This window comes from Hyperolius riggenbachi, chromosome 3 (assembly GCF_040937935.1).
Source record: "Hyperolius riggenbachi isolate aHypRig1 chromosome 3, aHypRig1.pri, whole genome shotgun sequence".
Lineage (NCBI taxonomy): Eukaryota > Metazoa > Chordata > Amphibia > Anura > Hyperoliidae > Hyperolius > Hyperolius riggenbachi.
The window spans coordinates 282,004,663-282,030,506 of record NC_090648.1 but is presented as its reverse complement, the minus strand read 5'-3'; the positions used below and the strand labels follow the sequence as shown (position 1 = coordinate 282,030,506).

At 42.7% G+C, this 25,844-nt stretch overlaps 1 protein-coding gene across 5 annotated transcripts in view; it reads left to right on the top strand.

Moving 5' to 3' along the window:
* PTPRZ1 (protein tyrosine phosphatase receptor type Z1) overlaps positions 1–25,844 on the top strand; it is a 269,913-nt gene extending 244,069 nt beyond the window's left edge. For all 5 annotated transcript variants that reach the window (XM_068276398.1, XM_068276399.1, XM_068276401.1 and 2 more), the window contains 6 exons: positions 3,052–3,125; positions 11,281–11,409; positions 15,528–15,674; positions 15,957–16,099; positions 18,636–18,771; positions 25,041–25,844. In XM_068276398.1, the coding sequence (XP_068132499.1) occupies positions 3,052–3,125; positions 11,281–11,409; positions 15,528–15,674; positions 15,957–16,099; positions 18,636–18,771; positions 25,041–25,181 (770 nt within the window). In that variant the 3' untranslated portion in view covers positions 25,182–25,844. The remainder of the gene's footprint in view (positions 1–3,051; positions 3,126–11,280; positions 11,410–15,527; positions 15,675–15,956; positions 16,100–18,635; positions 18,772–25,040) is intronic.

Sequence of the window (25,844 nt, the reverse complement as noted above, 5' to 3'; positions counted from 1 at the left end):
GTAATTTTTAGGAGAAGGAGGATAGATACAATTGTTTATTTCATTAGTTTATTTTCACCTCGGGTGTCCTTTGAAGGGAAACTTAAGTCAAGTATAAAAAATTAGATTTACTCACCTGGGGCTTTCCTCAGCCCCCAGCAGCCGATCGGTGCCCTCGCAGACCCGCTCTGACGCTCCAGGACCCGCCGGCGAACACTTCCGGTTTGGCCGTCACCGGCTGACAGGCATGGGAACGCGAGTGATTCTTCGCGTCCCCAGCCTGTATATCGCCCCCTATGCTGCTATTGCGACCAGCTGGCCGCAATAGCAGCATAGGGGGTGATATGCAGGCTGGGAACGCGAAGAATCACTCGCGTTCCCATGCCTGTCGGCCGGTGACGGCCAAACCGGAAGTGTTCGCCGGCGGGTCCTGGAGAGTCAGAGCGGGGCTGTGAGGGCACCGATCGGCTGCTGGGGGCTGAGGGAAGCCCCAAGTGAGTAAATCTCATTTTTTATACTTGACTTAAGTTTCCCTTTAACAGCCATCCAGCCATCCTTATCAGTGCAATGTTCAGTAACCTCACAAAATAAACTGTATTATATAAAATTATATACAATTATTATTATTATTATTATTTCTTTCTTTTTTTGTGGCAATGCACAAAAATACAGAATAGACAAGAACAAGCAAGCAAGAACATTGCATACACAGTTGATAAAGTTAATGCAGCATACAAATAATTATATGCAATGTTAAATACGTGCTGCTGTCATAGAATATGTACAGCATATGCAAATTGACAAATGACTTGTTATTGAGGTAAATAATGTATAGAAAAGACAAGAAACATCTGGGGAGAGCCTCTGCCATTATGGTGGCCATACATGGTACAATTTGTTCATCCAATTTTACCATTTCTATGTAGTATAAGGGTAAATTAAGTGAATATATTGAAAGGATCATTTAGGCAGTTACCTTATATTACATAGAAATGGTAAGATTGGATGAAAAAATTGTACCATGTATGGCCACCATTAGAACCTCACAATCTATCCAATATATGAAATATCGGTTTAATAAAAAAAAAACCTAAAAGCATCATTTCAATGAAAAAGTCAAGCACCAGCAGCTGAGCTTATGATTTTAGTTAGTTGTTAAAAAATACAAGCTTTTTTATATGCTAACCAAGCTAATTAAGTGTATGTGTGGACATGTTTGGTCCCTGGAATGATTGTTTTTTTTTTTATTATTATCGTCTGGCAATTTAAGCTGTTGCAGTGAATGTCATTTTTTGAAAGAGACAGTGGGTGATTGCTTACTGAAAGACATTACATAATTATTTTGTATTTTCTATTGTGCTGCTGGCATCTTCCATAGAGTTTATGTAGTATATAGTCTTGTCACTAACTGTCCATTGGAGGAGCTCACGATCTACTCCTTGCCATAATCATATGTTCATCTCATAGTCTAAGGTCAATTTGGTGGAAGCCAATTAATTTATCTGTAGACTTCTGAGAGGAAACCCATGCAAACAAACTCCATGCAGTGTTGTGGCCCTGATTTCAAACTGGGACCAAGTGCTTCAAGGCCAGAGTGCTATCTACTAAGACACTGTGCCAAATATGGACACTGTCTAGAATAGGATTCTCTACTCTTCCCTTTTTTTAAATTCACAGGAATCATAATGTGGACAGTGCAATACATGTGTTATGTAAGTAGAGCAAGTATTTATCTACTTTTATCTACTTATACATTTGTTTTTTTTCCTGAGATAGTATGGCTGACAGCTCCTCTTTAAAGGATACCAGAGCTGAAACTATTATGAGAAATGGGGGGAGCAGACATGTATAGGGACTTGTCCACCACTCCCCCTGTTCTCCTCTGCCCCCCTTCTTCTTACCTTAAGACCCCCCCCCCCCTCCCGGCAGCCTCTCATGGGTCGCTGGAGTCTGACCTCACTGTGCAGGCACTAGCCCAGCTTGCACATGTCCCTCCACAAGGGACCACAGCCAGGAGCGATCTGCGCATGTGCATGATGTAATCGTGATGATAAAAAGGTAATTGAATCCCCTCTCCTTTGAAAAGTTCACACAATGATGCAAGCCTGTTGTCTAGGTGATGTTTGCTGTGGGAGGGGGGGGGGCAGCAAACTTCAGCACTAGGGAGAGACAATTAAAGTGGACCTGAACTCTTTCATAGGACAGAAGGAAAACTTTGAAAAATGCACCCTGGATGTATTTAGAGAATTAAGTCTGTCTAATTCCCCCTTACCTGTGTCTAATCACAAGTTGTAATTTGATCTCTCCCTTTTGTCACCTGACTGCCATGCCAGATAAGGAAGATAAGCTCATTTAAAAGCACATGATGTTAACAATATGCCAGCTTTCATGAAAGCTGGTAGTAGAAACACTGGAGGTTTATTTTAGGATTTGTATCAGTTGTAACAAATATTTTTGTTTAAAGGTTATTATGCTGTTGTGTATCTTATAGAGCAGAGAGGAAGTTGTGATTTCAGGTCCGTTTTAACACTGAGGGGAGTTGGAAAGAAAGCAAAAGGACAGAACTGATGCCACTTTTGGCATCACAGAGAAACAGTAGCAGTAAGATGGAGACCTGGAGAAATATGATTTTCTTTTTCTATATTACATTTGTCCTAAATGTGACAGTGAACACTAAAAACAACAGGATAGGTAAGCTGAAAAACGTCTTCCTAGATGATTCTATTATTATTATTATTATTATTATTATTATTATTATTATATGGAGTTTCATTCCATTTTAAAGGGGGCAGCTGCCTTTCCTTGGTATAGCATCTTACTATTTTACTTGAAACAATATATTCCTGAGATATTTGCATGTGATTACATGTGGCACATATCTAATGATAAGGAGGAAGAGATCAGTGATCATACATGGGGGAATTAATAGCTTGCTTAAATAACAGAAACCTTCTATTCCATAGGTTAAAACTGAAATGTATTGGCGTTATCAGTGCTAATGCAAAATAGTATAGGTTTCTGCTTCAATAAGCTGTAAGTAAATGTCTTATTATTTCCATCATTGTTTCACAGTTGAGAGATCACGGGTAGGACTGTCATCCCCGGCTGGAGAAGGAACAGATTACATTAATGCGTCATATATCTTGGTAAGCACGTATTTATTATTAGTAGAAGAGAAGCACTGTTAACTAATATACCTGATACTTAACATCAGCTCTAAGCAGTAAAATGTTATTGCCAGTATGCCATTCACTCAAGTACTGCACTGTACTCCCATGCAGCACACAAGTCAGAGCCACTGATCTGATTGTTCAGTATTGTGTTCATAGAGAGGAATAATACCTTTGTCTGCACTGTTTACTAAAGGTCGGCGGTTGTGATTCCTGCCAGCAGATCAGCTTCACTTAATCTGCAATAACGGGACAGCTGTTACTAGTAAAATACATCATACATTTAGGCTACTTTCCCACCAAGACGTTGCGTTTTAGGGGACGCTATGGTCGCATAACATGCCGCTAACACAACGTATGGTGGTGTTGAAGTTGGACGCCAGATTGAGCTGCGTTATGCGGCTCTCAAAGCAGCCGCTCCAGGCTAGTGATAGGAAGTCCGGATCTTTTTAAGGATTCGGATCATTTGAATCGGCTCATTGCAAAGATCCGGATCTTTGAACCGAATAATTTGAATCATTTTACTAGGGAAGCAGACTGGGTGAAATGATTAGCAGGACAGGACTTTCCCACATACATTCTGTATGTTCCTGTTTCTTCCAGACAGACATCCACTGTGAACCGAATCTTTTATTGTGATGATCCGGATGATTCGACTCACAAAAAAGATCCGGATCAAATGAACGATGCGTTCATGCTCCGGACAACACTATAGTCCCACCACGAGTCTCCACAGTGCAGTGAATATTAATTAGCCATGTGGCTGGCCGCGGGGGAGGAGGGGAGACCTCCTCCTCCAACATTACTGAGCATGTGCAAGCAGTCGAACGCTGCTTAGCCCAGTATAGTATACAGCATGCAGAACTTTGTTTAAACGTGCTGCGTTACTCTGTAATGCAACGTGGGCACTGTGAACAGCACAATTGATTTTACAGTGCCGTGAGTTAGGCTGCGTTACTGGCTGCTGTAACGTGGGACTTTAATGTCCCACTGTGAAACCAGCCTAAAGCAGACTAGCAAACTCGTGATAGTTATATGCACATACTGTATGTGTAATATTTTTTAATCAAATACAGTACATCATTGTAAACATAGTTATCGGTAGAAATGATATGTTTATTTGAGGCCAGTTTTACACCTAAGATTAGCAGTACTGCACCGCAGAAATCAGCCTTCATATGACCCTGCGGCAGGGTGTGGTGACAGTCATATGTATCGCGCCACCCCTGGCTAGTGATGTACTCCCAGCTGGGCAGGAAGTACGTCACCGGGATGACCGTCGGTCCATGCATGAGTGCCGCGTTGCACCGCGTCACCCCGAGCTCCCGTGGTTTACACTTACTGCGTTGCCCATTGACTTGCACTGCTGCATAATCCCTGCAGTAGGCATGGCTCATGTGGCAATGCGCTGCAGACTTTGCATTGGAAATGCAGCAGTTTGGATACTTCCGGCGCACCTTGACGCATCGCCTTAAGTGTGCCATTCTCCATACAGTAGACTGGCATGATACGGGGAAACGTATCTTGGGGCGACAAAGCAGGCTGGTGTAAAAGGGGCTAGAACGACATTGTATTTGCACCAGATTTTCTATTGCCTTTATTTCATTTGATAGCTCAATTACTGGTGTAAAAAGTAAGGGTTCCATAAAAAGTCTTTCTTTTATAATATATGGATTGAAACTTTTATCTCTGTTGTATAAATGTGCTGCAACTAAACAAAAATAACTATAAAAATTACTTTTCAATTTGTTTATTGAAAAAAGAGCAGATATGACATTCCCTTTGAGGAGTAAAAACAGCTTTGGCTATAATAACTTGGTATTGTCCCCTTGGACAGATACAAACTCACATTCCTTATGGCTGTCTGCCAGTCGCCAGGCTGGAATAATTTTTTCAGCTTTGTCATGTGATGTTCGAGGGTCTTCTTGTATGTGCTGTCCATGTTGAATCACCTACAGCATTTCAATAGAATTTAAATCAAGGTTCTGAGTTGGCTTTTTTGGAACCACACACTTATTATTCAGGCATTTTTAGCTGGATTTGCTAGAATGTTTAGGGACATTGTCATAAGTGTTAGTATTATTAGTATATTGCCAAATTATATCCTCTGATACTGTAGCCAAAGAACTTCATCTTTATACTGTATGTCCAGACACATTGTTCCAGAAGTACTGGTCCTGCTAACTGTACATTTTATGTAATAAAAATTCTGGAGCTTATAAAGACTTCTTTCTGTTTTCCCACTACTTTTGCTGGGGCTGCCTGGCAATCAAACTGGCACTTGTTTCTTCTTTGACTTTCCAGACAGTTGAATTATTTATTTCATTGTGTTTTCAAGTCTCTTGACTAGCTGCATCCTTCTTTCTGAAGGAAGGGATGGTCATAACACACAGTTCTGCAACAAGGAGAATGTCAAACTAAACCATCCAATATCCTTTCTGACAAAGGCTTCAATTCACTAAGCTTATCTCCTGTCTTTAATAACGTTTCTAGAGTGGTCACCATGGTGATGAGGCATCTCGTATTCAGGAAACCTTTTACCTCAGGCAAACCTAAAGTTAATTCTTCTGTCTTTAAGTTAACTCTTCAATCCTTAAAATAACTCCACAGTTAAAGACAGGCTGTTTATTAACTGCATGTGAAAATAACTACAGTGGAGGTAAATTAACTACAGAGGAGGTAAATTAACTACAGAGTAGGTAACTTAAGGAATGGAGAGATAAGATAACTCTCTTACTGTGTGGAGGTAAGTTGTCTCTTGCCTTATTATCTCCAGCATGATCTTAGTGAATTGAGGCCAATGTTTTTAATCAACTAGATGATAAATTACATTTTTTTAATTAATCTGGTGAAAGTCTGTTAAAAACTACAGTACCCCTGATTGATGTTTCACTACAATATCAACTGAGCATTTATTGGAAAAATGTCCACTATATTTTGAATGAGCAGCACGAGAAGCACATGGGGAGAGGTGCCTGCTGTGGCGGTGTGTTTACTGGTATTCCATCAGATTTTTGCTGCAAACTGATTGATATCTAAACAACAAACACAGAACATTTATATTGCATTTTTCTCCTGGCTCAAGGCGCCAGAGCTGCAGCCACTAGGGTGCGCTCTATAGGCAGTAGCAGTGTTAGGGAGAGTTGCCCAAGGTCTCCTACTGAATAGGTGCTGGCTTACAGAACAGGCAAAGCCAAGATTCGAACCCAGGTTTCCTGTGTCAGATGCAGAGCCCTTAACCATTACACTATCCAGCCACCATGGCTAGAGCTGTACATTTGTAAAATTATAGATATTTCCCTATCGATTTTCATACAGGGGAATGTTGACCATGCCTGATGCCAGGCATAAACATATAACAACAAAATCAATTAACCATTTGTGCACACTCATGCAAATATTCTCATGAAAATGCTTACTGCAGACCAACCATCCAGGAATCACTACTATCCATGCAGCTAAGTTAAAAGTAGAGGTCTTAGCAAAAAAATTGCATTGTGTTGCATAGTTTCTCCATTCTCCTCCTGGATCTTTCAGCAGCTTTTTACACAGTAGACCATCCCCTACTCCTCCAGTCCATGGGCATTCATGACGTCGCCCTGGCCTGGCTCTCATCCTACCTCTCCAACCGCACCTTCACGACCTCCTTCAATGAGTCCTCATCTTATCTCGTGTCAAATGCGTCTCCTGTAGACAATAAATCGCTGGGGCAAATTGCTTTAAGAAAGAAAAAACAGCCTGTCTCTTGGTGGCATTGGCCACGCCCCTCACGTTCCAACTAAGACATTTAAAATGCATAAGTGGTAGTTGAAAAATAACTTTAGAGCTTTCCGAAGGCATGTAAATCTCGTCATCTTCATGGTGGTGACCGCAACCTTAAACCCTAAACAGCAGTTATGAACTTTAACACATAACATGTGTAACAGTAAAATAATTTCCCAAATACCATCACGGATCAAAATACTGGGAAAACTCCGGCTCCCCAGAGATTCCCTCAAAATAACCTGAGCAGATCCCTCAGCGCCTGACAGTACTATCAGATTCACACGCACTGTCAAGGCCTGAAGGGTTCCTTTCTCTCGAGTTTCCCTAGGATAAAGCCTCCCGACGTACTAAATGAAGGATATATCACCCCCCCCTCTAGCAAAAATATATATGTATGTATTCTACCGATCTTCCTAATGAATATCATATATATAGATTATAAGCAAAGCCTTTTCGCTATATTATCATGACAAAAACCAGACTGAAAATAGCTAGAGGTAAAATAATACCCCTGCCGCCCTTAACACTATATGCATTGACAAATTAAAGTACCGTGCCCTCCTATAACATAGAAGACATACATGCTAATATCCTCCAGCATGTAGGCAAAAACTTAAAGTTCTTAGATCAATGTAGACCCTGCAAATACTGGCATGTCCAACCACCATGTTTTAGCTAATATGTTCAGGATTCTTCAATGTTAGACTGGGCCTTCAGATGCTGTTCATTTTTATCTAGCCATTGCATTGCATCATCTGGGTCTTGAAAAAAGTGAGTCTCATCCTTTACAATAATTCTAAGCTTTGCTGGGTAAAACATGGCATATTTCAAGTTCAGCTTTCGGAGCCGCTTTTTGGTTTCCAGAAACTGCGCTCGTTGCTTTTGCTCCTCCGCAGAAAAGTCCGGGCATAGTGAGATTTTTTGCCCATTAAAGTTATAGATTCCATTTGGCGCGCTTTCTGCAAGATCAATTCTCTATCTCTGTAATGCAGGCTTCTTGTGAGAATAGGACGTGCAGGGGCCCCAGGTTTCGGTTGTTTGAAGGGGATACGATGAGCCCTTTCAACTGCAAACAATTTTGTAAGATATTCAACGTCAAGTCTCCGCCAGCCACTTTTCTATAAACATAGTAGGATCTGGTAGTTCACATTTCTCTGGGAAACCTATGAATCTGATATTATTTCTCCTAAGTCTGTTCTCCAGATCATCATTCTTGTCAGAATTGACAAAAGCATGTGAAATTACTCTTTTCAAATTTCGTGCAACCGGAGCCATTTTATCTTCTAGGTCACTTACTCTACCCTCCAACTCTTATGTTTGACAAGTCCTGCCTCAGGAGGCCAATCTCCTCTTTTAATCCCCCAGTCTGTGCAGATAGAGCTGTGATTGCCATGTTGCATGTAGTAATAGTAGCCAGGATATCTGCTAATGTAGGCTCTGGTCTGGCCTCCTCTGCTTCAGACTGTACATTCAGGGAGAGCTGTGAGCCTGCATCGGATCCTGCTGCCCCTCTGTGCTCAGATCCAGTCTCCCATTCCTCACCCTCCGCTTCCCCCTGAACCTCAGGAGTACCTTGGCTGGTCTCGTCCGCAGTTTGGCAGGCGAATTGCTGTAGTTTTGCCGCTGCAGCCTCTCTCGCTTTCTGTGCGGCCTTGCTTGCTCTTGGTCCTGGAGTAGCGCCGGCGCCATCTTGGGCCTTGTTCAGGTCTCCTTCCCCGCCGTCCTCGCGGCGGTTGTGCCGCGGTCTGCTGGACTCCCTCGCCTCCATTGTCTCGCTGGGTGGTCTGGACGCTCCGCCGCTGCTGCTGGTCAGAAATCCGGAGGGCACATGGATCAAACAGGGCTGGCTGAGCTAGAGACGTCGGGAGCTTCTGCGAGGCACGTCTCACTCCATTGCCGGCTGGCCACGCCCCAATGAGTCCTCATCAACCCCCAACCACCTCTCGGTAGGAGTCCCCCAAGGCTCGGTCCTTGGCCCCCTACTGTTCTCCCTATACACATCCTCCATTGGCAAGTTTATCTCCTCCATGGGTTTTAACTATCATCTGTATGCAGATGACACCCAGATCTAACTCCACACCCCTGACCTATCCACCACTACCATGGACAAGGTCTCCTCCTGCCTATCAGCCATCTCCTCCTGAATGTCCTGAAATGAAACCTGGACAAAACGGAATGTATGATCTTCCCACCCTGGCCGTCTCTGACCCTCCCAGCTGTGAAGGTCACTGTTAACCACACTACTATTCGCTCTACCTCTCAAGTCTGGGTGTCACCCTGGACTCCGCACTCTCCTTCACTCCCTACATCCAAAACCTCATAAAGTCCTGCAACTTTCACCTCCATAACATCTGCAAGATCTGCCCTTTCCTGACCTCTGCAGTAGTCAAGGCGGGAAATTATGAGGGCATGGATGAGGATCCATGCCCTCATAATTTCCCGCCTTGACTACTGCAACGCCCTTCTGTCTGGTTTTCCTATGAACCAAAATTGCCCCCTCTGCAGTCCGTCATGAATGCGGCAGTCAGAATTATCCACTCCTCCCATCACTCCACCACAGCGGCTCCCCTGTGTGAATCACTCCACTGGCTTCTTATCCAATCCAGAGAAAAAGAGAGAACACCAAGAGCCCAATGTAGTGTAGTATGTACTGGTAATGTATAATTGGAGGAATAATAATATTAATTTAATACTCACAAACCAGGGTTACCAAGTAGGCAACCACTGTCAAAGCAGGCGGCGAGATTGTCCTGACCCCACTCAGGATTAAAAAGTCGCTTTCTGTAGTAGAAGAAGGAAGGGTACAATCCCTCCACCAAGGGTGGACTTGATGTAGATAATAGGATAACAGAGGCGACCAACCGGATAAAAAAAACACTAAACTTAAAAACCCATCTTGGTAATAGAGGAGGCAGTGGTGGACTACAAACCCGCTTCATCAGGCAATAACAGATAGGAGTAAACAGCATCTGCCAGTATCATCAATACTGAGCACCTCTGTTGATGACAAGACAGAGGCGCTCAGTGTTGATGATACTGGCAGATGCTGTTTACTCCTATCTGTTATTGCCTGATGAAGTGGGTTTGTATCCCGTGAAACGCATTGCACTTTATTTGGAGTATCCAATAAAATAGTTTTGACTGAAAATCCACAGTCGTGTGTTCTGCTTGGAGGAGGTGAGTCCACCACTGCCTCCTCTATTACCAAGATGGGTTTTTAAGTTCTTTTAGTGTTTTTTTATCCTGTTGGCGCCTCTGTTATCCCATTATCTATCCAATCCAGAATCAGATTCAAGATACTGTGTCTGGCCTGCAAATCTGTCCACAAAACCTGCCCAACCTACATTTCCAATCTTACCCAGAGGTACACACCTAGCCACTCACTCCGCTCCTCCAATGAACTTTGCCTGACGGCCCCCCGCATCATCCAGTCCCATGCACACCTCCAGGACTTCTTAAGAGCTGCTCCAACACTATGGAACTCCCTACCTCCCCCAATTAGGGTTTCCCCCTCCTTCAACATCTTCAAGAAGACCCTAAAAACTCACCTTTTTACTCTGGCGTATGCCCCCTCACTAGTGCTCTAAACCCACAGCTGAACTCTGGTCCCCTACCTTTCGTGTCCCCACCTCTCCCTCTAGATTGTAAACCTTTGGGCAGGGTCCTCCTTATGTCTCCTACCTGATCACGCACCTCCATTACTGTATACCCATCCTATGGATCTGAGTAAATTTGACCTGCCTAATCTCCATTCTCCCATCCAGTGACTGACTAAGCATTACCTTGTACTCATACTGTGCTCTGTGATCTGGTTTAGATGTATTCCTGTATTGTCTTAGTGCTGTATGTCGCCCCTAAATATTGTCTGTAACCTTAACTAATGTACAGCGCAGCGTAATATGTTGGTGCTTTATAAATACAATAGATAAATAAATAAAATAGTTCCATACCCTGCATAATGCAACATGCAAGCATACAGTGCATCAACCTATTAAAATGCTTGCATGTTGCATTATGCGTGTCATATGGGCAGAGTTAGGACACATCCAAACTCAGGGGAAATTCTGCGTGGCATATGTATGTGACTATGCAAAATATGCATTTTTACTATTATTCTACTATTTAATGACTAATCATGAGCTTTAATAAATTGTATCGTTTATTATACCTGGAACTATTTTTTTTTCAAAATTAGTAGACTTTCAAAAAAATAATCACAGGTAAAAGTGATGCATAAAAGATTATACTGCTCAAATAAAGTGCCTGAAAATGTACAGGAACAAAGGTTTACAAGAATCGCATCTGTATTATGTCCTTATTATTAAGTACAGACATGAAAATGATTAAGTTGTATTATTTTCTCCAGGGTTACCATGAAAGCAATGAATATATCATTACACAGCATCCACTGCTGCATACCATAAAGGATTTCTGGAGGATGATCTGGGACCACAATTCACAGATAATTGTCATGTTTCCTGATAATCCAAACATGGTAAGGTCCACATGTGACATTTTATCGTGTGCCGATTTAGCACGGAATGACAAATAGTATATTCAATTAAAGAAAAGCATTATTATGTAAGTTCTAATTAGAAAACCCCTATACTGTACTTTTGAAGATCATACTTTAAACTATGTTCCTGTTGGTTGCAAGGTAGAAATAAAGAAAGGAACCAAAAACCATAATAGGGTTAAATAAAAGAGTAGTGAGAAAATAGTTGTGAGAAGGTTTTTCATTGCAGGCAAGGCAGAGTTATTAGACCTACAAACACCTTCCATAAATATACTGTGGGACATGTCAAGGTAGGGGGACTTGAAATATCTCTATGTGAATTCATTATAAATGATCCTACTGAGGCCATTTGGGGAATTAAATAAATTTAATGCTGAGGATGGGTGAATGCTCCGTTGGCAAAGTGGTGGGTGATAGGGGTGCACTGCCTGATGACCATTTCGCGAACCTGCTTCCTCGAGGCTGAATATGCACCAATCAGCCATTTATAAAATATTCTGGCAGTGGCAGCAGTGTACCTTTTTATGCATGGTCAGTACAGGCTTGGTCAGATACAGCAGAACTATGGAGCGTTTGCCTTCTATTTTTAGATATTTCTCTTATGAGAGCAGAAGGAACAAACTTCCTGTCGTTTAGGAGAGCAGAATGATCAGACTTCCTGTAGTTTACAGTTTACATAGTCTGCACCCTCCTGTCCATTTATAAAGGACTAATACTACATTTTCATTACAGATACATTGTACTGACATTTTTTATCCCAATGGCTATCAAGGATGTTTCACATGATTAACTACGATATGTCTAAGGGGCTCACAATTTAATGTCCCTACCACATTCTAGGGACAATTTTGTGGGGAAAGACCATTCATCTACCAGTCTGTTTTATGGACTGGGTGGTTATCTACACAAACATGGGGAGAACATGCAATCTTCTTGCAAATTGTGTCTGATTATGATCCAGACCACTTGCAATGCAAAGTAAAAGTACATAACCACTGTGTCACATTAGGAAAAAAGTAGGATGGATGACGTTCTGCTCAACCATTTATGGATTCTCCCACCTGCACTTGGGAGGGATTAGCTCATACAGCCTGCAGAGATTCCTGTACACAATTCTAGCTGATTGGTTATATCATTCAGTGTATGCTGTTCCGGACTGCATCTTATACCCTGCCAATATGTGTTAGACTGAGACCTGCATCTTGGATCCTGTCTACTGTCTTCTTTGTCACTCATCATTTCGCAACCCCTCCATGGCAGATTATGACTTATATATTGTGGGGCAGCTATACACATGCTAGATTTTTAACTGAGATGGCCCATAACAAAATAAAGTGAGTTATGAAAATAACACCCTTGGCAGAGTCATTTAGTGTGTTTGATGGTAAGGAGTGGCAGTGTAATATGGAGGGCTGGAAGAGGCCCCTACATTTTGCAGTGCCCAACCAAGAACTTGTTTGCAACTGTATAAATAGGGAAACTGCATAAGTCAGGAAAGCAGATGTATCTTTCCTCTTCCACTATCACCCAAAATTAGAGATGACCCGAACGGTTCGCCGGCAAACGGTTCCATGCGAACTTTCGGTGGTTCGCGTTCGCCAGCGAAGGCGAACTTTTGTGGAATTTCGATTCACCCCCCCAGTGCGCCATTAGGGTCAACTTTGACCCTCTACATCACAGTCAGCAGGCACATTGTAGCCAATTAGGCTACACTCTCTCCTGGAGCCACTCCCCCCCTTATAAAAGGCAGGCAGCGCTGGCTATTACACTCACTCGTGTACATGCAGTAATTAGTGAAGGGACAGCTGCTATCAGACTCTCATAGGGAAAGATTAGTTAGGCTCTTTTAGGCTTGTTAGCTTGCACCTGGCTGATTGTTATTGCTAAAATAAAATAGCACCCCTCAACAGCTCTTTTGAGAGCTAATGTTCTCCTGATGTGTTTTTTTTGTGTGTGTTGCCCACTGGCACTGAAATTATACAGCCCTATCTGTTGCAGCTGGACCTTGGTAAATGCTATTACTGAGCCAGCCAGGCCCTGCCTAACTATCTATACTGGGACACCTACCTATGCCTACCTAACTACTGGGGCACCTACTTACCTATACGGGGATACCTACCTATGTCTACCTACCTACCTATACTAGGGCACCTACCTATGCCTACCTACCTATACTGGGACTCCTACCTATGCCTAGATAACTACTGGGGCACCTACCTATGCCTATCTACCTATACTGGGACACCTACCTATGCCTACCTACCTACCTATACTGGGACTCCAACCTATGCCTAGCTAACCACTGGGGCACCTACCTATGCCTACCTACCTATACTGGGACACCTACCTTTGCCTACCTACCTATACTGGGACTCCTACCTATTACTCCTACCTATGCCTAGCTAACTACTGGGGCACCTACCTATGCCTACCTACCTATACTGGGACACCTACCTATGGCTTCCTACCTGTACTGGGACTCCTACCTATGCCTAGCTAACTACTGGGGCACCTACCTATGCCTACTTACCTATACTGGGACTCCTACCTATGCCTAGCTAACTACTGGGGCACCTACCTATGCCTACCTACCTATACTGGGACACCTACCTATGCCTACCTACCTACCTATACTGGGACTTCTACCTATGCCTAGCTAACTACTGGGACACCTACCTATGCCTATCGACCTATACTGGGACACCTACCTATGCCTACTTGCCTATACTGGGGCACCTACCTATGCCTACCTACATACAAGAAGATAATAAGGTCATTGCTTCATTGTGGACAGACCAAATTTGATCAGCTGGACAGTCACTGTTGTTCTATCAATGAGCTACCACAGCCCGGCGACCATATGGGCTTGAAAATCGCCACGGCCTGCACTCTCGCCATGGTGCGCACCAGTCCAGCGCGGCCGTCACTACGCAAACAGCTGTTTGCGGTACATTACACAGTGAGTTTGGTGTGTCAGTGTGAAGCAGTACACTAATTACACTACCTGATTGATGTATACACATGCAAGATGTTTTAAAGCACTTTAGGCCTGCAATTTAGCATTCAATGTGATTTCTGCCCTTAAAACGCTGCTTTGCGTCCAATCTAGATTTCTCCCCGGGACTTTTAGCATATATCCCACTCTGCCATGCCCCCTCCAGGTGTTAGACCCCTTGAAACATCTTTTCCATCACTTTTCTGGCCAGCATAAGTGTCTCTGGTTTTCAAAGTTCGCCTTTCCATTGAAGTCTATTGCGGTTCGCGAAAGTTCGCGCGAACCGAACCTTTCGTGGAAGTTCGCGAACCGAAAATCGGAGGTTCGGGCCATCTCTACCCAAAAGCAGATTAACAATTAGGGTATTAAAGGACCTCTATCGCGAAAATTGTAAAATTTAAATCCATGAAAACACATAAAAGTAAGACGTATGCTTTTTCCTGAGTAAAATGAGCCATACTCGGACGGAGCAACTGCCATTCACTAAGTGCATTTGAAAATAAAGAAAATCCAGAGAATCCTCCATGAGGAGTTGGGCTAGTCCAAAACCTATCAGTTCTGTCAGATTTCTACTACCTACCGTAAGTAACAGCAACATAGGAGAAAAGTCATTTATGGCTCATGTTTGTCTGGAAAAACGTACTTCTTATTTTTATGTGTTTACATGTATTGAAATAACCCTCGCAGAGTAGGTTCAGAGGGGGTATTGATATAGGGGTATAAGACCAATAGAATTAACTTATGAGGTGGCATCCACAAATGTGCAGTCCAGCGCATGAGCTCTGCTTGGCCTTCCCTACCCTTACCAAGGACCTCATTGTTCTGTTGGTTAGACCTAGTCTAGTTAGACTAGTTCTTTTCACAAGGTACTAGATCTTAAAAGACCGACCAGCTGGTCTCCTGTGAGTAAAAGACAGGATCTCAAAATGGCTATCGATACAATATTCCATTGCAATATATTACCTGCATTTTCCCAATTTTCAAATTAATTATGGAAGGTCTTTAGAACTACTTTATGTTTTGTACATATGTAACTATGTATTGATGGCTTTTTTTGTAAATACATTTTTACATTAATTTTGTTAAACTAACATCTGACCAGGCTGAAGATGAATTTGTCTACTGGCCAAACAAAGATGAACCTATCGCCTGTGAGAATTTTACAGTGAGCATGGTTGGGGAGGACCACGTCTGTTTATCAAATGAAGAAAGGCTGACAATTCAGGATTTCATTTTAGAAGCTACACAAGTAAGTATAAGGGGTACCTGTACTGACATGTCACACGATGAGATAAACATACAATTACAAAGTTGCGAGGTGGAATGATATATAAGTAGTTCAACACATTCAGAAGCCAAGAATCGCACCTCATATTTTTCTCTATTGACATGTTTTCGTGTTGGAAGCATAACAACTAGATGAGCATGAAAATGTGATATATGGAATTGCAAAATAATTTTGATAGTAGTTTACTCAAATTAATTTGTAAATAACGATCATTGTGAATTGTGCTGTGAATTGTTTCTGTAGGATGACTATGTCTTGGAAGTGAAGCATTTCCAGTGTCCAAGGTGGCCAAACCCAGACAGTCGAATAAGCAAAACATTTGAGCTTCTAAATCTGATCAAAGAAGAAGCAGTCAATAAAGAAGGACCTGTTGTTGTTCACGATGAGTAAGTAATAGCATTTCAAAAATAGTATTCCAGATATAATACATTTTAGGAAAATATTTAATAATAGCAATGTATAAAGTTCTTACCTTTATTTAACATCTGTAAAACCAAGTAAATAAATGTACAGACATACTGTATGCATAACTAAAATCATTGGGCATCACCATCAAAACCAATTATCAAGTGGAAATTAGGTCACCTCATGTATGCAAGACTTGCATGACCACCTTGTTAAGGAAAACCTATGACTTTATTGCTTGAGGGAACCACACATCAATATCTAGTGTATTTAAACTGCAATTAAAAAATAAAAACTTTATACAAAAAATAGTAATTGATCATTGGCAAAACAGGAAATTTGTGTGGCGCTGTATTTCTTATACGCCACGGATCTTCCCAACACTATGTGGAGCATGTTTATCAAGCCCTTGCAGGTGCCTTAGGCTACGTTCACAGTGGTGTGTTGCGGTGAGGCATAACAGCCACTTTGTAATGTGGCTTTCTGCTCTGCAATGCACCACCTAGTTCTCAGTGCATCTCGCGAGGTTTGATATGACGTGCGGCATACCAATAAACTGCTTGCATTTTTGCAAAACACATGTTAACGGTGACAGTGAAACATACTTTTCATTGACTGTATGTGACGCAACAATAGTGCCTTTCCTGTTCCATTGCCTTTCTGCTGTTAGGGTCGGTTCACACTTTTTCTAAAAACGTATGCATGGCTTTGTTTTTTAGCCCGGATCAAAACCAGAGCCACGGATTCCAATGTTAAAAATAGCAGAACAAAAAAAAAAACGGATCCGTCTGCGTTCAGGGGAATCCGTTTAGAAAACCTGAACGGACAGTCCGGATTTGCAGGATTTTCACAGACCCCGGATACACGGAGGGGTAGTGAAAATCAATGCCAAAATGGATCCCCCTCTTTACAGGCAGCTTTTGACACAGAAACTGATCCGTTTTCTGTGTCCCGGGGGGGGGGGGCATGCTGGACAGGGTAGGCAGGAAGGGGGGCAGCGGCGGGAAGGGGGGTCACCACCCCACCCTCTCACACGGCTTCCCCTTTCCCCGCTACCCCTCCAGCTAGTTTAATCAATTAAATCATTTAAAATCAATGTATTAAAATGTATAAAGCCAAGCGGGGAACTTACTTCCTTGAATTCCACCGCTCGCCGTCACTTCCTGCAATGCCGCCCAATAAAGTACAGAGGGCGGGCATTGCAGGAAGTGGCAGTGAGCTGTGGAACTCAAGTAAGTAAGTTTCCCGCTCGCCGCTTGGCTTTATACATTTTAATACATTGATTTCCAATGATTTAATAAAACTAGCTGGGGGGGGGGCAACCTGCTACCTCCCCTCCCCCCATCCATGGCCAGGGCTGGGGATATGTTTCCACGGACTGGAAATGTAGCTGCAAAAAGTTAATTTTCTCTCAAAACGGAGAGGAAAAAAAATGTTGTTTACAAAAACGGATCCGTTTGAAACGGATCCGATCTGCAAGGGACAAGTGTCGACCTAGCCTTACAGAGAATGCAATGCCCACTGTGAACCTATCCTGACTCCTGAGTCACTGACCTGCACAGTTTGGTAGATATGTATGCTAATGGGTCCTTCAGCAGTTAGCATTAACTACAAGCTTTGCTGTCACATGTGCCTGGTCTGCTGACCGAGATCTAGAGAACACCTCAGGACATACCTGGAGGAAGCAGCACTTTCCCTTGCTGAATTCTGCAGCACACAGGAGGCATTGAATGATGAGGTGACTGCAGGTGGAACATAGTGCTACTGCACATAGGAATTGACAATTCCCATGCGGCAGGGAGTACATCACTGAGTGGGGGGTGGGCATATGCAAGGAACATGCAGATGGTTTATGATAGAAAAAGATAAGATATGAAAGATAAAAGTACAAATCTTGCCCTGGATATTTGCAGACCACATGCAGACCTTTGCATATGCCCACCGCCCACTCAGTGATGTACTCCCTTGCTGTGCCAGAAGTATGACACTGACATTTTTTGCACCATACTTCAATTATAGCGATGCAGAAGGACCAAGACCACTGAATATCTCCCAAAATGACCCAATCTAGAAAACTGGACTTCCCCAATGTAGTTGGCAAGGGGTTTAATTAAGGGGTATAATAACTACAAACCACGTATATCCTACATACATGCTACACTATATTCTACCTAAATATTACATATAATCTTGCTAAAGTACATAATACCTTTACAAATTATCACTTTGATCATTTGACTTGCAGAGTGCTGATTGCCCGCTCTGCTACTACCCACAGATACAGTGCAGTGCCCGCTCCTGTGGGATATTACCGGGCAGGAGGGAGCACAATTGAGAGCCGTGCACCGTTTATAATTGGAAGTTGGTAGCAAACTGGTTATAATTCACAAATACTGTCAAAAACAACAAACCTTACATATAACATGTAAAAAAATTCCTTAACTTGTTCTGCCATTTTAAATGTGTAGCTCTCACATCACAACTGTTTATGGTTGATATGACTCTTCACCCTTTCAGATATGGAGGAGTAACAGCAGGAACGTTCTGTGCATTATCCATTCTCATGCAGCAGCTGGAGAATGAAAACTCTGTTGATGTTTATCAAGTTGCCAAGATGATTAACCTAATGCGACCTGGGATATTCACGGACATAGTAAGTAATAGTCAGGAGAGAGCAGTGACTTTACTAGAAGATGTGTGGTGAATGGCACTGAGGGAATCCTGTGTTTTCTTGGAAGAAGCCTTTCAGACAAGTTAAATCCACAGCATGATTGGATCTCTGAAGTGAATTAACTACTTTAAGACCGCCCCACGCCAATGGGTGTGGACGCGGCGGCAGCCCCAGGACTGCCTAACGCCAATTGGCGTCAGGTCCTGAAGCCGGCTACTGAAGGAGATCGCGCGCAACTCCTTCTCGGGGGGCGGAGCTCTGCCCCGCCTTCAGTCTCCGAGCGGCAATCGCCACTCGGGAGACTGTTAGACAGCATAATCGCCGTCTATTTACATGTACAGCGCTGCGATCGGTAGCAGCTCTGTACTGGGGACAGCCGTGTGACACGGCTGTCCCCTTCATAGGCTGGACAGTGATCGGCTGTCATAGGCTGAAGCCTATGACAGCTGATCACCCTGATAGGCTGGCGGTGGGAGGGAGGGAGTAGGGGAAAAGAAATTTAAAAAAATGTTATTTTTATTTTTAAAAAAAGGAAATAAATATTTATAAAAAAACAAAAAACAAATGTGGAGCGATCAGACCCCACCAACAGAGAACTCTGTTGGTGGGGGCTGTTGGTGGGGGGATCACTCGTGTGCTGTGTTGTGCGGTCCTGCAGCTTGGCCTTAAAGCTGCAGTGGGCAGTTAGGGAAAAACAGGCTGGTCTTTAGGGAGGGTTTAACACTGCGGTCCTCAAGTGGTTAAAGGATACCCGAGGTGACATGTGACATGAGATAGACATGGGTATGTACAGTGCCTAGCACACAAATAACTATGCTGTGTTCCTTTTCTTCTTTCTCTGCCTGAAAGAGTTAAATATCAGGTATGTAAGTGGCTGACTCAGTCCTGACTCAGACAGGAAGTGACTACAGAGTGACCCTCACTGATAAGAAATTTCAACTATAAACCACTTTCCTAGCAGAAAATGGCTTCTGAGAGCAAGAAAGAGATAAAAAGGGGAATTTCTTATCAGTGAGGGTCACACTGTAGTCACTTCCTGACTGAGTCAGCCACTTACATACCTGATATTTAACTGTTTCCGGCAGAGAAAGAAAAAACGGAGCACAGCATAGTTATTTGTGTGCTAGGCACTGTACATACACATGTCTATCTCATCATGTCACATACTTCGGGTATCCTTTAAGCTTTACTTCCCTCTACATCTTTTTTTAAACCATCCCACTGTGCCAATTGTTTACACCTATTATAGATGCACCTCAGGAAATTCTCATGGTAGCTTGCAGTTGGAATCTTAAATTATGATTATTAGGGTGTAGGTACAGTCAGATTCTATACAAAATGTAATGTTTTTCAGTTGTCATTAGATAGGTGGCCACACACAATGCAATAAAACCTTCCATTTCCCTTCAAATGGTCTGTTCTATAGAATTATTATTATTTTTTTTAATTGAGAAATGTGAACACATTCCCTGTTTTTTGTCCTCAATATTCTTCGATTGACCATGGTGTAATTTTTTTTTTTTTTTTAGAAAAATGAATAGTGTAGGATAGACAGCAGAATAGTTCATTTATAGACCTAAGAAATTCTTTTCGATCATTTTTATAATGATTGTGGAAAAATTGTGCACACGTGTGATACACTAGTCAAATGTTTTTCAAACTTACAATAAACTGGAATAAATCATAACACTGAAAAAAAGATTTTAAAACTGTATTGCCTGTGGCCATGTTATCTCTGATTACAGAGAGAATAGCTTCAACACCACTTGGTGGGTATCCAAAGACTTGGTGGGTATCCAAAGGACCTGGCTGCAATCTACTTTACATACCAAAAATGTCAGGGGTAAACTAAGTGGCACCAATCTTATTAACATGGCTGCAGTAGTGAACTGTGTCCGCTATTAGTTAGGGTTGGGTTCTGCACACAGTGATTTTATGATTAAAGTGCTACTTAAAGAGAACTTGAAGTGAGAGGTATATGATGGAGGCTGCCATATTTTCTTTCTTTTAAACAATACCAGTTGCCTGGCAGTCCTGCTGATCTCCTTGACTGCAGTGGTATCTGAATCCCACCAGAAACAAGCATACAGCTAATCTTGTCAGATTTTTTGTCAGAAACACCTGATCTGTGTACTTATTAAGCATCTATGGCTAAAAGTAGAGACAGAGGATCAGCAGGACACCAGCCAGATGGTATTGTTTAAAGAAAATAAAGATGACGGAGTCCATATCCCTCTCACTTCAGGTTCCCTTTAACTCAGGTTAACTAGGCAGCTTTAACTACTTGCTGCATGCCGTGCAGTATAATCACGGCCCTGGAAAAAAGACAGGATGCAGCAGGGCCGTGAAAACAAGTCTGCAGCGGCATGCAGCCGCCGCTCGCTCCCGTTCGCGCGTGCGCGTGCACCGCCGTTACCGCCGCATAGAGGGGAAGTTAATGAATGGGACCGCAGGTCCCATTCATAAATCTAAGTCCCCGATTCAATGAATACCAGCGTCTACGAGACGCCGGCATTCATTGTATCTTCCTGTGTTACACAGCCACGGATTACTTCCGATTCACGTGCTTACGTACGTGAATCGGAAATGACGACTGAGGACATCTTGTGGCCAAAAAGTATATTGCACCAAAATTGCTTTTTATTTAATAAAAATCCCCACACTGACTGATATAATTAACTATTTCCCTCCCACACCCTCCCATAATACCCAAACTTTTTTTTTTATTTATATAAGGGGGGGGGGGGGGAATTCCATAAAAAAAAAAATATAAGTAGTTACCTTAGGGACTGAACTTTTTAAAAATTTATGTCAAGGCAGTATATTACTATTAATTTTTAATTTATGGGCTTGTAATTAGTGATGGACGCAAAACTGAAAAAATGCACCTCTATTTCCAAATGAAATATTGGCGCCATACATTGTACTAGGGAAATTTTTTGAACGTTGCAATAACCGGGACAAAAGGGCACATAAAATGTGTGGCTTTTATCCACAGTAGAATGTTTTATTTTAACACTATAATGGTCAAAAACTGAAAAAGAATGCATTTTATAATTTTTTTTTTCTTATTCATGTTAAAATGCATTTAGGATAAAATTATTCTTGGCATACTGTAACTCCCAAAGAAAGCCTAATTGGTGGCAGGAAAAACAAGATATAGATCATTACGCTGTGATTAGTAGTGATTAAGTTATTGGAAAAAGAAAGGGAGGAGCGCTGACAGGTGAAAATTGCTCTGGTCCACAAGAGAAAAAATGCCTCAGGTGTCAAGTGGTTAAAGGGGCTCAGAGCTCGTATAATTAAAAAAAAGATTTATACATACCTGGGGTTTCCTCCAGCCCCATGCGCTCCGATCGCTCCCACGCCACCATCCTCAGTCTTTTGCAGCGCCGGTACCAGGTCCCTGCACTTCTGTCAGTCACGGCCAGTCTACGCAGGAAAGGGAGCTCTTTGGGCATCTCTCCAGCAGCTGCTAGAGAGATAAGTAGAGGGCATACTTCTCTTATGCCAAACTGGCTCTGACTGAAGTGTGGGGACCCGGTACCAGCACTGCAGAAGACTGAGGACGGCGGCGTGGGAGCGATCGGAGCGTATGGGGCTGGAGGAAGCCCTAGGTATGTATAAATCTTTTTTATTTAAACGAGCTCTGGTACACTTTAAGGGCGATAGAATGCAAGTCTCATCTAGGCATGAAAATAACCAGTAACTGCCTTGTTTCCAGAGGTCTACTCTTGTTTTGAGAGCATTAGGGAAGGTTATTAAAGAGAGTCTGAAGCGAGAATAAATCTCGCTTCAGACCTCCTAAATAGCAGGCCAAACGTGTGTCCAGGAGCACCCACACCAGGCTCAAAGGATTCAATGAGACGTGCCCAAATCCTCACCCCTGTACCAAAGGGTCCACAGGTCAAATTTCCACAAAGATAGGCACCGCACTCCAGAAGTATTTATCAGCTCTTTATGCTTTTATTGCATGAATAAAGTGACAGGCAGCGACAGCCCGCTGTTTCGGCCCATACACTTTGGCAACTTGATAAAGGCCGTATGGGCCGAAACAGCGGGCTGTCGCTGCCTGTCACTTTATTCATGCAATAAAAGCATAAAGAGCTGATAAATACTTCTGGAGTGCGGTGCCTATCTTTGTGGAAATTTCTCCTAAATAGCAGGGGCATGTGTGCCCCTGCTAAACCGCCGCTATCCTGCGGCTTAACGGGGGTCCCTGATCCCCCAAGTCCCCTCCATAATGCGAGGGAGCGCTTCCTGGTTGGGGCAGGGCTAACCGCCGCAGCCCTGCCCCACGCGCGTCCGTCAGCGCGTATCTCCGCCTCTCCCCGCCCCTCTCAGTCTTCCTTCACTGAGAGGGGCGGGGGAGAGGCGGCGATGCGCCGCTGATAGACGCGACTGGAGGCAGGGCTGCAGCCGTTAGCCCTGCCTCCAGGAGCGACCAAATGCACGACCAAGTCGTGCTGGGGTGGGTTTGGGGGTGAAGGGACCCCCTTTGTGCGGTGCGATAGCGGCGGTTTAGCGGCACACGTGCCCCTGCTAACTTTGAGCTCTGAAGCGAGATTTATTCTCGCTTCAGAGTCTCTTTAAGGCAGATTTTACTATTCATGCATAAGGTTATGCTTATCAGATCATTCCATTTACTGTGTTTTATTCATTGTCACATTCTCATGGTCACATAATAGACTTTCTGTGACCAGTAACCCCACTTTTGAACGCACGTTTTTATAAAATAACAAGTTATCTAGGAACAAAAGGGCCTGGACTGCTACAATTATGTGTGATTAGACAATTCAGTAATGCTGTCACTTACCCTAAGAGAACCTCAGTCCAGGCCCAGAGTGAACTGCCTGTGCTGTGTGCTTCAGGCAGGTACACCACCTCTGCCACTTCACTATAATCTAGAAATCACACTAAGAAGGCACTCCCTGGCACAGGCTTGTTTTTGAACAATACGTTTAGAGCAAACTGACTGTATTACAAGTTCTGGGTACAAATTCGCCACCGGTTGAGGTAAAGATAGATGGTATCTGCAACCTTTGTTCAAATAAACAAAGGAAAAAGGATCTTTCAGGCCACAATTGCATTACAAGTGTGCGTTATGTTACCCTATTTTACTACAGGGTAACGCTACAGCACTGCAAGTGAATGGAACTTTTTACACTTAACGCATCACGTTGCAGTGTGCCGGAGGTGTTCATCCTGCCACACAGCCTGCATGATGTTACTGCAAGCACCGCACTTAACACACAGCTTGGGTAATGGAAGTGTATGGGCAATGCAGTAAGTGTGAATGACAAAGCGTGGTGCATTGCCCAGTAGAGGCACTGAGTGGGGGGCAGCATTATGCATATGACCCTGTCACTGCACTCTGCCACAGGGTCATATGATAAAGGATTTGTGCGATGATCCCGTGGAAGGCTCCCCTGCTGTGCTATCACCACACAGACATAGTGTAAAACCAACCTTAAAATAACAAAGGAGCTTCACTCCATATTGTGATAAAGGCCTTTGGAAGGTCCTTATGTGGATTTGTCTGGCTGTTGTGATGGTCCTCTTCCTCTGATACTTGTCCCAGAGTGGCAGATTAGGTGTTGAGATCTGCATCATGGCCAAAGGGCAACATTAAAAAAGAACGTTAAAAAAAACAAACATTGGCAGGTTACTGTATTCTTCAGTTTCCTTTTGTAAACAGAGAAAAACATTATACTCACCTCTACCTTCAGAACATCTTTGCTTCATGAGGAGTCTTTTGTAAGATCTTTTGCAAAACCTCACTATGACAGTGCTAGTTTAGTAACCCGGTGAATCATCCCACTCCAGTATGCCATCCCTTCCAATTCTAGTCATAGTACCTGTAACCTGGGAGAAGGAAGAAATTAGTCACTTAGTCAAAATTGCTCCTATTGCTTCCTGTAGATTCTGAGGCAAGACATGAAATAACATGAAATAACATGGACGCCATCTTAGAAAAGGAGTTGGCCAGTTTCTTCTTTCGTATCACCATGACATCTAGTAACAGAGGGTGCTGAATCTCAGAACAGACAGTCCTTAACGAGAATGTACTTTTCTTCACAAAGGTTCCTTTTTGTATTGTATTCAGAGTTCAATCTTAAACAAATGAATGTTGTCCCTAAATATCAGGGACAGTGACAGTAAAAAAAGAGTTTGGAAGTTAAAACAGAACTACTCCCTTAAGCACGTAGGTAACTTTCTTCTGTACATGATGTGTTTTCTTTTCCTTGCAGGAACAATACCAGTTCTTATATAAGGCAGTTTTGAGTCTTGTGAGCAGCAGGCAAGAAGAGAGGCCTGGGGCTTGTGTGGAGAGCAATGGATCTGCACTACCGGATGGAAACACTCTGGAGAGTTTGGAGTCTTTGGTATAAAGGGGAGCCCACTGCCACGCCCTGGCTCTGTTTATGTGGTGGTAGTAACTGCTCGGTGTCCACGACATCCTTCCAGCACAGATGACGTCTGCCTCACATTCACATGTAATGACGTGTGCCTTTCAGAAGACTTTTTAATGCATTTGTCACTGATAATAAACATCAGCTCTTGCAGTGTTTTTATGAATGGATTTGTCCTATATTTACCCAGTATTAGTTTTTACTAGCATTTTTTATATTTGCAGCTATTTGTATTTATAGCAATGTGCTTTTTCAAAACAGTTTGTGTAACATTTTAGATGTGATAATGTTTATTTCGTTTGGTAGAATTTTCTATGTGTTTTACTATAAACCGTATACTTTTCATTTTACCTTTTGAAGAAACGAGAATGCAAACCAAGCTAGTAGTAATGTAGTAGTCTAATGGTTACTGTAAATATTGTTCTAGGTACTCCATGGACCAAATTTATATTTATAATTGTAGATTTTTATATTTTATTACAAAGTCAGTTTTCTAGTAACTTGTACGCATATTGTCGTTTCAGTTATATACATTGTTTTTATTCTGGCAAAATGTGCTGCCTCATCGACCTGTATCTTTAACAAAGTAACTGTTTTCGCATGTTATTTTAACACTGTGAAAATAAAATAAATGAAAATGTT